Raw genomic sequence first — 13,615 nt, 5'->3', positions numbered from 1 at the left:
CTCAATTTGCTTGGCAGAATTGGCTGTTAAATGGCCACCAATCAGTGAACTATCACGCTGAAGAGAGCACTTGCCTTCTGAATTGTGCAGGAAAAAGAGCCCACAGGCTTTTTGCTCAAAGGGAACAAACACACTGAGTTTCAGAGGGTGGATTTCTAGAAGTTGGCATCTCATAGGAAACCTTGTTTTTCTATCCTAATTTTAAACTGTGAGGAAGACTGACAGGACTTCTCAGCTATGAGACCTATTTATCTTTTTTTTTTTTGAGACAGAATTTTGCTCTTGTCCCCCAGACTGGAGTGCAACGGCGCGATCTTGACTCACTGCAACCTCTGCCTCCCGGGTTCATGTGATTCTCGTGATTCTCCTGCCTCAGCCTCCCAAGTAGCTGGGATTACAGGCAGGTGACACCACGCCCTGCTAATTTTTGTATTTTTAGTAGAACGGGGTTTCACCATGTTGGCCAGGCTTATGAGACCTATTTTTCTTTTAGGACAGTCAACGTATGGAACCTTGACACTTGGTACCGTTGTTACACAACAACAGGGCCCCCGGGGTGAGTTTGAGGGTGAGCTTTGAGAGTGTAAATGTTCAGAAATGAGGCTTTGCACAGACAACACAACTCAGCCAATGACATTCTTACCTCTCCCCATCCCTTTGCCGAAGTTACTCGTCTGAGCGCAAAGTTAATGGAACCTCCTCCATTTCCATTCTGGGTTGAGAGGCTTCCAGAGAGGATGGCTGTGTCTGTCGCTGTCAAGGGTGCCTAAAAATGGTATTTGCTGGTAATGAATGAATCAAAACAACAGGAAGTGCCAATGGCAGCAGCCTAAAGAACGCACTGTGAGCCCAAGGCCAAAGGTGCAGACTCCTCTGTTCAGAAGCACACATGGATGCAGAACTGCCGCATCAGCTTCACTTTTCTTCCGCTTTGTTATTTGGTCTGCATGTGACCATGAGGGTAATATGCTTTGCAAAAGCTTTAATGGGCACATTTCACAACACCAGGGGAAACATGGGGCTGCATGTCCCACTGGTATCAGATAGCACAGTGACTTCACTGTGTGCCTTCCCTCTGTGGTTTGCCATCAGGGTTCCGAGGGGACTGAAGACCTTCCCATGGCTGTATTCTGTATCAACTGACTCAGGGAGCTCCAAGAGGGGGCAAATTTCCCCAAGTTAGGACTCCACGCTGTTGGCTGATGCAATGGAGAATAAATTAATGAGCTGAGGAGACAAAGACCTACTATAAACGCTCAGGAGAATGACCTGACCTCGCCACATCCAAATAGTAGGCAGAATGGTGACATTTTCGTGTGCCCAGGGCTCAAGATGAGAGCTGCTATAGCCTTGCGGCATCTAGCAGAATTTGCCTTAAAACTAAAACCGGTTGTTAGAATGATCCATGGAGGTCTGCCTTCTCTCCCAGAACCCCATGACCTTGGGCCTCTACTTCTCCCAGACCATTAACACCCTCTGCTGGAAAGGTCCAAGACCTTGGGAGCCAAGTGCCCCAGCCCACACTCCTGCTGGCTCACATGCCAGCACAGCGGTAACACACGGCTGGGACTGAAGCGCTTTCTTTTTTAAGTGGCTAATTGCATCCTTTCATAAATAAAGATGAGAAAAACCCTGGGCAGACTCTCATTCCAGCTGCTTGGTGTGCTGTGCCTCATTAACTCAAGCCCTTGCTGTACTCGGAGAGATGGTTGTGTGCTTTACCTCAATGGACTGGGATATGTGCATTTTATTAATTTCAATCTGCGGAAAGCTACTGCCGGACACATCTTCATACTCCTCATCATAGCGATCAAAAAGGTCAGTGGCATCTACTCCAACGCTGATCGTTCCCTGGGGCAGAAAAACAAACCGTCAGCAGAAGGGGTGGTATTTGTGGAATGAAAGACAATGCTACACTTCAACAGCCAGCTCGCTTTAATTGAACAAGTCATTTGACTTCAGGGTTCACTGGGTTTAGGTAGGACACTCCACCAGGAAGCCCACAAAGCATGAATGTCACAGTCCGAACCAAACTGCAGAGCACCACAGACGTCCAGAGCTAGAAAACATCATTTGACCAGGAGAGCCGGTCCGCATGTCTGCAGAGCAATGACACACCAAAGACAAAAGTGTTAGTCAAAGGAGTAAGAGCTACGCAGTTTGATTTTCAGAGACCAAACAGGACCCATGAATGCACAAAACAACCTAGAAATGAGCTACATGGATTAAACATTTTTTGGTAAACACCCTTATACCACAAAACTACCCTAAAACTCTTTAAATAAAAATACCTTCAAAGATAAAGCAGCACAAATTATGAACAAATGGGAGACTTTAAAATTAATCCACCTTCTCAAATTAATGAGAATTAAGTTTGAGAAACAGAACACTGTATTTGCTCAAGGAATTCTAAGCTAAAATTTTGCTGATAAAAATGCTTGTTACTCAGAAAATCAATGTTTATTATTCTTTTATAGTCACAACTTTAAAAACGGACATATATCTTAATCCAGTATATAAAACCATGGCCACATACATTTTTTAAACTAAACTTTTTGCAGCCCATTGAAACAATGTTTTTTGCTAGCTTTTTTTTTTTTTTTTTTTGAGATGGAGTCTCGCTCTGTCACCAGGCAACATTAGCCATTAGTCCAGTGCAGTGCAGTGGCACGATCTCGACTCACTGCAACCTCCGCCTCCTGGGTTCAAGCGATTCTCCGGCCTTAGTCTCCCAAGTAGCTGGGACTACAGGCGCACACCACCATGCCCAGTTAATTTTTGTATTTTTAGTAGAGACAGGGTTTCACCATGTTGACCAGGATGGTCTCGATCTCTTGACCTCGTGATCCGCCCACCTCGGCCTCCCAAAGTGCTGAGATTACAGGCGTGAGCCACCGTGCCCAGCCGGTGCTAGCTTTCTACCAGATGCTTCAATCTGAAAATGCATTAACCCTAATAAGTACTTGATTTCTGTTGAGGGTGAAACACCTGACATTATAAATGCTACTATAAACTCAATTAAAAAGTTCCACATTAAAGGTAAACGTGTTTGTTTTTGCGGTGATATTCAAATACCAACTTGGAGGCAGTATAGTGTTATGGTAAAAAATTTTCTTATTAAATCAAGAAACCCATGGACTAGAAACATCCTTAGAATTAGTTGTAGTGATACACATAATGTATAATTGTGTCAAAACAAGCTGCAGTATTCTACCCATGGAAAATGAAGTTGTAGTTGCCAAAATTTACAAATTTTTTATATTCACAGAGTAACAGCACGAACACATCTCTGTCATGACGATGATTCTGAATAATCAACAAAACTGCATGGCAGGATATGAACAATTTGTGGCCAGGTGTGGTGGCTAATACCTGTAATCCCAACACTTTGGGAGGTTGAGGGAGAGGGGATCACCTGAGGTCAAGAGTTCAAGACCAGCCTGGCCAACATGGTGAAACCCTGTTGCTACTAAAAATACAAAAATTAGCCAGGCACACGTCCCAGCTACTGTAGAGGCTGAGGCAGGAGAACTGCTTGAACCTGAAAGGTGGAGGTTGCAGTGAGCCAAGATTGCATCACTGTACTCCAGCATGGGTGACAGAGCAAGACTCTGTCTCAAAAACAAGAACAGGCCAGGTGAGGTGGCTCCCTGCCACCTGGGATTACAGGCCTGTAATCCCAGCACTTTGGGAGGCCGAGGCAGGCGGCTCACGAGGTCAGGAGTTTGAGACCAGCCTGACCAACATGGTGAAACCCCATCTCTACTAAAAATACAAAAATTAGCTGGGCGTGGTGGCGCGCACCTATAATCCCAGCTCCTCAGGAGGCTGAGGCAGGAGAATTGCTTCAACTTGTGAGGCAGAGGTTGCAGTGAGCCAAGATTGTGCCACTGCACTCCAGCCTGGGTGACAGAACAAGACTCCGCCTAAAAAAAAAAAAAAAAAATTATAATCACTGAAAATAAAGCTTGTAATGATGAAAAATAATCTGAAGCTGATCTTTCTAGGGGGAAAAAACCCATACAAAATAAATAAGAGTTCAAACGGTTTATGAGATATAATTTTGAAATTCCATAACGGCATTTTGGAGTCTCTATTTTGGGTAGGAATCTTGGTGGAGCTGTCATGTTTAATTGGGTAAATTTTTATTCTGCTCTAGAATGAAATGGAATTGAAAAGGTCTACAGTCTTGTAGCATCTAAATTTGATAAAACATTCAAAAGATCATAAATAAAGATGATTTAGAAAAATGTGTCAAAGAAGACTGTTGTGAATAAAGTTAAAAAGACAATACCTGTCAAAATACTTGGGCCAAGATATATTTATGTTCTAATATGAAGAAATTTAGAATTGAGAGAATATTTTCTAAATTAAAAATATGATATACAGAGACGAATCAATTAAATGTGTCAAAAATTTCGGCTGAGTGCTGTGGCTCACTCCTGCAATCCCAGTACTTTGGGAGGCTGAGGTGGAGGGATTGCTTGAGCCCAGGAGTTCGAGACCAGCCTGGGCAACATGTTGAGACTGTGTCTCCATAAAAAAACGAAAACTAAAAAAAAAAAAAAAAGAAGAATATTAGCTGGGAGTGGTGGTGTCCGCCTGGCGTCCGCCTGTGGCCCCAGTCACCTGGGAGACTGAGGTGGGACGATTCCTTGAGCCCGGGAGGCCAAGGCTGCGGTGAGCTGTGACTGCATCACTGCACTCTAGCCTGGGTGATAGTATGAGACCCTATCTCAAAGTAAAATAAAACTTGCTAAATATAAATGCAACTTTCATAAAGATGGTAGGCAATGTTATGAAAGAAAAAGACACTGGAAATACACTCTTCAAAAAACAGTGTGACACACTGTGGAGTTAGATCAAAGGCCTCCTAAGGAACCATGCCTGCGGGTACTCACGCCCCTGTACAGAGCCCTCTCCTTGATCCTGAACCTCTTAGGTTCACAAAAGCAACTCTCAGACTTGCCTTTGTCCAACAGAATGCGTGGATGTGATGGTGCTGACTTCAAGACCAGCTCACGAGAAGCTTTGCAGCTTGGCCCAGGTCTCTAAAATGCACTATATGGGGGACACTAGCTAATATGTATTAAGTTCAATTACCCAGAGACTGCTGTTGGCAAGGAAGCCTGAGCTGGCCTGGGGAGAGGTTGCCTAGAGAGACAGCGATGCCAGCCACCTCTGCTGAGGTGCGTGAGACATGAATGCAGAAACCACTGCTGACATGCAGACCAGCCAGCCTTCAGAGGACGAGACCCAGCTGCCATGTGACTGCAACCCCTGTGAGCACCATCCCATCACAGTCAAGTCCCAGCCAATCCACAGAACTGTGATACAGTATGGAATTATTGTTGGAAGCCACCAAGTTTGGAAATGGTTATACAGCAGCACATAATCAGAACACTGATACTGGAGATAGACAGGGTTGGTGAACAGACTAAAGTCTGTGGATACATGCCCCAAATAATGATTCCTACTCTTTTTGAGACGGAGTCTTGCTCTGTCGCCCAGGTCGGAGTGCAGTGGCACGACCTCGGCTCACTGCAAGCTCCGCCTCCTGGGTTCACGCCATTCTCCTGCCTCAGCCTCCTGAGTAGCTGGGACTACAGGCGCCCACCACCACGCCCAGCTAATTTTTTTGTATTTTTAGTAGAGACGGGGTTTCACAGTGTTAACCAGGATGGTCTCCATCTCCTGACCTCGTGATCCACCCACCTTGGCCTCCCAAGGTGCTGGGATTACAGGCGTGAGCCCCGCGCCCGGCCAGACTCTGGGATATAAAGATAACGAAGTGAAAATAGGTTTATCAGCTAACTTATGTCATGTTTCAAATCCTGTGTTGTCATTTCAACAATGATCACAGAATCTTCACCAGGACTAGGTTCCATCTCAAGAAACCACCGTCTCTGTGCATCGATACTCCTCATCTGCTCCAGCTTGATCATGAGATTGCAGCAATTGAGTGACACCTTCAGACGGGATCTGGGGACTGAGGGCTCCGGGATGCCACTGAGATCAGAATGAGCGACACAATACCTGAAGCGTCTAATGAAACTGGGAGGAACGTTTCGGCTCTGACAGAGAGTCTGGAGATGACTTTGTGATAGATTTATAGAAAACTAATCAAAGGAAACAAATGAGACAATTACTAATATCACAGAGGAAGAAGTGTTAAGAAAGGCTAGGTCATCCTGGTATGTGATCTGGGTCAACTGAGTAATTATATGGTCACCGCAATGTATATAGTGAATATTAATGTAATCCAATTATAATTACACTGGGTGGACTGAAAACTGAAGAAACTGAGAGAACCATGTAAAGATGTCAGAAGAAACAGCTCCAAGAGCTGGGAGTGGCTGCCTCAAGGGAACAGGAGTCAGGAGTAGAAAGGGGGGAGCGGCAGGGCTTTTCTTTATAAGTCTAGTAAATACCTGACTTTTGAACCTTGTACACATATTACTCTGACAAAAAAAATTGAAAAAAAAAAAATCCCCATATCTTAAGGACTTCCAAACAAAAAGCTACCTAAAAACTTACTTCATAGAAAAGTTCTTTATAGGCATATTTTTAAATTAGTAGAGTTCTTGTGTCCGTAAACCTCAGCTGTTTCTCACTTGGGAGGATCCAACATAACCATATGACATCAATACTCACAGGCCAACTGCTGCCCCCCTGGCCAGCAGATGTCATCAATGGCCCCAATAATTCCTGATCCAAGTTAATCTAGCCTAGACAGGAGCAATGCCTGCCGGCCCTGGGTCTAGTCCTGCACTGGCTCTGCAAGTAGTCTATAAGACTTGGTTTTTATTTAAATTACACACCCATCCCACCCACTGCTACCTGTTGGAAGACGGAGGTCCTCATCACATTGTGTTCATGACTAGACAGTGGATCGAAGCAGTTTCCATGGGTCCCCAGCAGCCCAACTTGCTCAATGTTCCTTATATTAACCCCAAATCATCTCCCAGTAACACTGACTTATTGCTATTGGTTCTTGTCTCTTGAACCATCACACATTATGCCTGGTCCCTATTTCACATTGGGGAAATGGAATGTCTTCAACTCCTACTAACGTCTTCCCTCATCGTTCCAGACACGCTGGCGTCTTTGCTGTTCCTTGAACATACCAGATTCACCTCTCCATTTTGGCTTCTGCGTTGGCTCTGCCCTGTATCTGCAACACTCTTCACCAGATGGCCACGTGGCTAACTTTGTCATCTGCTTCCCATCCTTCCTCCAGTGGCACCTTTTCAGTGAAGCCTGACTACTCTAATTAAACTGCAGGCTGGGCATGGTGGCTCACGCCTGTAATCACAGCACTCTGGGAGGCCGAGGCAGGTGGATCACCTGAGGTCAGGAGTTTGAGACCAGCCTGGCCAATATAGTAAAACCTCGTCTCTACTAAAAACACAAAAACATTAGCCGGGCATGGTGGCATGCACCTGTAATCCCAGCTACTCAGAGGCTGAGGCAGGAGAATCGCCTGAATCCAGGAGGTGGAGGTTACATTGAGCCAGGACAGTGCCACTGCACTCCAGCCAGGGCAACAAGAGTGAAACTCTGTCTCAAAAACAATATCAAGGCCGGGCGTGGTGGCTCACGCCTGTAATCCCAGCACTTTGGGAGGCTGAGGCGGGCGGATCACAAGGTCAGGAGATCGAAACCATCCTGGCTAAATGGTGAAACCCCGTCTCTACTAAAAATACAAAAATTAGCCAGGTGTGGTGGCAGTTGCCTGTAGTTCCAGCTACTCGGGAGGCTGAGGCAGGAGAATGGCGTGGACCCGGGAGGTGGAGCTTGCAGTGAGCCGAGATTGCGCCGCTGCACTCCAGCCCAGGCAACAGAGCGAGACTCCGTCTCAAAAACCAAAAAAAAAAAAACAAAAAAACAAAATCAAAACAAAAAAACTGCAGCCTTCCCCACTTTCTTCGCTTTATGTATCCCCCGCATCATTTCTCTCTCCTTCTAATATATATATACATATATATATATATATTTTTTTTTGAGACTGAATCTCACTCTGTTGCCCAGGCTGAAGTGCAGTGGCACGATCTCAGCTCACTGCAACCTCTGCCTCCCGGGTTCAAGTGAGTCTCCTGCCTTAGCCTCCCAAATAGCTGTGACTACAGGAGCAGGTCACCAAGCCCGGCTAATTTTTGTATTTTTAGTAGAGATGCGGTTTTGCCATGTTTGTCAGGCTGGTCTTGAACTCCTGACCTACATGATCTGCCCACCTCGGCCTGCCCAAGTGCTGGGATTACAGGCATGAGCCACTGCGCCCAGTCTTAATACACAATTTATATATTGCATTTACTGCAGCTTCTCTGTCCCTCAACTAGATCATTAAGCTTCATGGCGCGATTAGGTTGTCTGTTTTATTCTCTGAGGAATGTTCACATTCCTAAAGTGTCTGGCACATTGCAGGCACCCAAATTAAATTACTTTATGAATAAATCAACCATTTTTACCCACCCCCAACCCACAAAATTGCTAATATTAAACCAAGTCAATGAAAGATGACCATTTTCCCTGATTCCCCCCTTTCGTAGCTAGCACATTTCTCCCTGTTAAATCTTATTTTGTAGTTTAATCCCTTCATTCTTGTTCACTGGGCTCTTTTAGAACCTTCTGCCTTGGGTCAACTGTGAATGTGATAAACACGTCTTCACTGACATCACTCAGAAATTCTGAGCATGAGTTAGAGCCTTTCTCCCACAATGAGAAACTTCTTACCAGGTAGGAAATGATGTATTTGTACTCATTGAGTAGAATCAGTTGTTTATTCAGCCAGGAATGTACCATTCTAAATTCTTTATTTTTTAGTTTCAAATCTTCTTAAAAAAAAAATGTAAAACATTTCACTGACAAATAGAGACTGCACACGTTCCAGGTGTACAGTATGCTGATTTGATACATGCAGACACTGTGTAGTGATGATCACAATCATGTTAACACATTCACCACCACCCAGGCGGAATTATTTTCATGTTTATATTTATCTGGCCATGAGGGTAACATAAGAAATTTCTGTCAACTGCAATCTCAAAAGGAACTCTTTACTAACTGAAAATTCCACCAAAAGAGGTGATACGAGGCAATGTGAAATTCACCTGTTTTATAACTGATGAACCCAGCATGGCACTCATGACAGTTCCCACAGAAAATCACTTTATCTCAAATGGAAGTCAGAGCCTGTCCTCCCCGTATAAACAGTAGTCTTTAATTCTGAAACCTTGTTTGTGAGTGATTATGCTGACATGAGGGGGTGAAACAGCCCTCCAACGGATACTCACTTCAAGACAAACAGCTGTTTTACCTTTGAATCCCTCTGTGCCTTCTATCCCGATTGCCAAGACCACTCTTCTTCTCCAGGGTTTCAGTTTCATTATCACAGAGCTTTCCCAGACCTGATTAACCAGGCTTTGGTCCCTTTTCTCCTTACAAGACAACTTTCCACGTTCTCCAATTGCAACAGCAGCCCATTTCTGCAGACGGTAAATTGCCCCTTCCTGCCACTACGCACAACAAACATATGGCTTAAACAACCCTTCTTCTGCCCCATCATCCTCTCAGCCAAGTCCAGGCAGTTTTATGACATCAGAATCACTTCCGCAGAACAGACTGAAGTCATAACCATGGGCGACTTTGCTGGCTACGGTTATTAGCCAGGGCAACCCCAACATCCTTTAAAAATAATCAAGTGATGCATGCTTACATCTTTATGAAAACATTTTGGCATTTAAAAATATTTTTATAGTTATATGCCTTCCTTGATACATTATTCAGATGGGGTCTCTCTCTGTCACCCAGGCTGGAGTACATCTTGGAGGCTGGAGCCAGGCTGGCACAATCCTGGCTTACTGCAACCTCCACCTCCAGGGCTCAAGCATTCCTCCTGCCTCAGCCTCTCGAGTAGCTGGGACTACAGGAGCACGCCACCATGCCCAGTTAATTGTTTTTTTTTTTTTTTTTTTTTTTTTTTTTGTAGAGATGGGATTTCACTATGTTGCCCAGGCTCTTGATACATTATTTTTATTTATTTATTTAGAAACGGAGTCTTGAGCTTGTCGCTCAGGCTGGAGTGCAATGGTGCGATCTCGGCTCACTGCAACCCCCGCCTACCAGGTTCAAGTGATTCTCCTGCTTCAGGCTCCCAAGTAGCTGGGATTACAGGCGCCTGCCACCACGCCTGGCTAATTTTTGTATTTTTAGTAGAGATGGGGTTTCACCATGTTGGTCAGGCTGGTCTCAAACTCCTGACCTCAGATGATCCACCCACCTCAGCCTCCCAAAGTGTTGGTGAGAGGTGAAGCCAGTTGGACTTCCTGGGTCGGGTGGGGACTTGGAGAACTTTTCTGTCTTACAAAAGATTATAAATGTACCAATCAGCACTCTGTAAAAACGCACCAATCAGTGCTCTGTGGCTAGCTAGAGGATTGTAAATGTACCAATCAGCACTCTGTAAAAACACACCAATCAGTGCTCTGTGGCTAGCTAGAGGATTGTAAATGCACTTATCAGCTCTCTGTAAAAGGCACCAAACAGTGCTCTGTGGCTAGCTAGAGTATTGTAAGTGCACTAATCAGCACTCTGTAAAATGGACCAATCAGCAGGACATGGGCAGGGACAAATAAGGGAATAAAAGCTGGCCACCCCAGCCAGCAGCAGCAACCTGCCTGGGTCCCCTTCCACACTGTGGAAGCTTTGTTCTTTTGCTATCCACAATAAATCTTGCTGCTGCTCACTCTGGGTCCGCACCACCTTTAAGGTGACACTCACTGCAAAGGTCCACGGCTTCATTGTTGAAGTCAGTGAGACCATGAACCCACCAAAAGGAATGAACTCTGGACACATTGGGATTACAGGTGTGAGCCCCCGCGCCTGGCTGATACATCATTTACATTTTTTTCTAATAAAGCTGAATTGTGTTTCTCAGCAATTATACAAACCATGCTGATGATGGAGTTTTCTAGATAGAGAGGTCTTGCCAAAGAGTGTATATCAACCTCTGTAATAGCAAAAATGGCCAGGAAATAACGTAAATCTCCATCAAACTATTTTGTCATAGGGTCAAAAAACTAAAGCAATATATGCCCGCAGAGACAGTCAAGCTCCTTCGCCCCCACACCCCCAAACAAACCTAACTTAATCATCTGCTCCACACAGGATCTAAACAAGTTCACGAAGGAGGCAGCAATGAAGTCGGACAAGCTGCCTGGGATCAAGTTGCCTTCTAAATATGCTCAAAGTGGCTGCCCTCCACAGAGGGAGAAGATTTATGGGTATTAAGGAAAAAAGGAATTAAAATAATCAATACGAAGTGAATACAACACAGAACGACACTGTTACATGATCTTAAGTCCTTAAAATGCAAGAAATGTGGATGGATTATGCAAATAAAACAGAAATCTGAAGATGGCAGGAGGATGCCCAGGGTGGTCCAGTCGGGCTCGTTTCGCATACTGCTCTCAGGTATGAACCCATGTCCTGCCCAGCCACCAATACTCTCCCTGATGCCAGTTCAATGTGGAGGGCCCTAAAGTCACTGGGACCCCAGCAACCCAAGGGTGGCGTTTTCCAGCAGGACATACAGACAGGAATTTACTCCCACAGGACAAAGCAAAGGCAGAAAACAGGTGATTAGAGCTAAGGACTGTGGGGTCCAAAGACTCAACCCAGAGAGCGGGCCTCCCATTTCATGGAGGCGGAAACTGGACTAAGAATATGCAGAAGGGACTTGATCAACGGCACAGACAGGAAGGTGGAATCTGAGTCTGGACGCAGGGCCCTGGACACCAAGTCCAAGGCTCTCCCATGCCGCCTCCCACACACGGATGTGCCTGTGTTCGTCTGTGTGTGTGTGCATGCACGCGTTTCATCAGCTGGAGCCACCAGGCAAAGTGGACACACCCCGGGGCTGGGGATTCTACACGTTCCTTCCTGGGCACCATGGTGCCTGGTAAGGCACATTCCACAGAGGTCCATATCACAGCCAGCCATACTGCAAACAGCACCGGGCCTGGCAAGGCTGTGAGAATTGTTCGAGGGCCATTTTCTTTTCTTTTCTTGTTTTTTTTTTTGAGACAAGAGTCTCACTCTGTGGCCCAGGGTGGAGTGCAGTGGTGCGATCTCAGCTCACTGCAAGCTCTGCCTCCCGGGTTCACGCCATTCTCCTACTTCAGCCTCCCGAGTAGCTGGGACTACAGGCGCCTGCCACCACGCCTGACTAATTTTTTGTATTTTTAGTAGAGACGGGATTTCACCGTGTTAGCCAGGATGGTCTCGATCTCCTGACCTCGTGATCCGCCCGCCTCGGCCTCCCAAAGTGCTGGGATTACAAGCGTGAGCCACCACACCTGGCCTCAAGGGCCATTTACAAATCCCAACTCACAGGTCCCACCATTCCTGACCAAGCCAAGAATTTCCTCCTCAGTGTTGAATGAAACATCACCACCACATTTAGTTCTGAACGTCATTTTCGTACCAGTACCACTTTGCATTTATATAGTAAGATTATCTTTCCCTAATAAATTAACATCTATTTCATGTGTTTTCAGTCTTTTCACAACTTGGCATGGTAGTCAGGGCAGACGTCCTCATTTTACAGAAGAGAAAAGGGAGCACTGTCAAACGGCTCACTCTGTGTCCTGCTTCCTGCTGGCAGCTGTACCTTCTAACCTGGGCTTTTCCTCACTAGGCCTTTTTGCTTGGTAGATACATCAATCTACTGGAAATCCCTACCTAATCTGCTCTTATTGATGAAAACAGAGAGAAATATGCACCTGCGTTTCGGGCGGCAATATCACGCATGGGATACAGCCTGCAAACCCCTCTGAGCTGAGGTCCTCTGTGGGGGGTCCAGCTGACAGGCTGACCTCTAAGTCATCAAAAGTGTTCTTCCGTTTTTGTTTAAGACAGGACCTTGCTCTGTTGCCCAGCTGGAGTGCAGTGGTGCAATAACAGCTCACTGTAACCTTGAACTCCTGGGCTTGGGCAATCCTCCTTCGTCTGCCTCCCAAGTAGCCTGGACTACAGGTATGTGCCACTGTGCTCAGCTAATTTGTAAATATTTTGTAGAGATGGGGGTCTTGTTATGTTGCACAGGCTGGTCTCAAACTCCTGAACTCAAGCAATCCTCCTGCCTTGGCCTCCCAAAGTGCCAGGATTACAGGCGTAAACCACTATGCCTGGCTTCCCCATGGTCTTTTTTTTTTTTTTTTTGAGACAGGGTCTCACTCTGCCACCCAGGCTGGAGTACGGGGCGCAATCTTGGCTCACTGTAGCCTGGACCTCCCAGGCTCAAGTGATCCTCCCATCTCAGCCTCCCAGGCAGCTGGATCTACAGGTGCATGCTACCATGCCTGGCTAATTTTAGTATTTTATTTGTAGAGATGGAGTCTCACTATGTTGTCCAGGCTGGTCTCAAACTCCTGAACTCAAGTGATCCGCCCACCTTGGCCTCCCAAAGTGCTGGGATTACAGGCGTGCACCACCACGCCCACCCTCCATGGTCTCCTTAAAGCGGAGATCACCCCTTTCTTCTCAGGACAAGGGTTTTTGCTCATCTTGAAAGGCAAAAAAAAACCCTCAGAAATGGAATGAAAGATATACCTCA

At 45.8% G+C, this 13,615-nt stretch overlaps 1 protein-coding gene across 1 annotated transcript in view; it reads right to left on the bottom strand.

Annotated features, from left to right (window-relative positions):
- DNAJC11 (DnaJ heat shock protein family (Hsp40) member C11) overlaps positions 1–13,615 on the bottom strand; it is a 67,886-nt gene that overhangs the window by 17,865 nt on the left and 36,406 nt on the right. Inside the window, 2 exon segments of the mRNA NM_001131873.1 lie at positions 644–766; positions 1,723–1,851. Coding sequence (NP_001125345.1) covers positions 644–766; positions 1,723–1,851 — 252 coding nt within the window.

The sequence above is a fragment of the Pongo abelii genome, chromosome 1, assembly GCF_028885655.2.
Source record: "Pongo abelii isolate AG06213 chromosome 1, NHGRI_mPonAbe1-v2.0_pri, whole genome shotgun sequence".
NCBI lineage: Eukaryota > Metazoa > Chordata > Mammalia > Primates > Hominidae > Pongo > Pongo abelii.
This window is presented reverse-complemented; position numbering and strand designations above follow the sequence as displayed.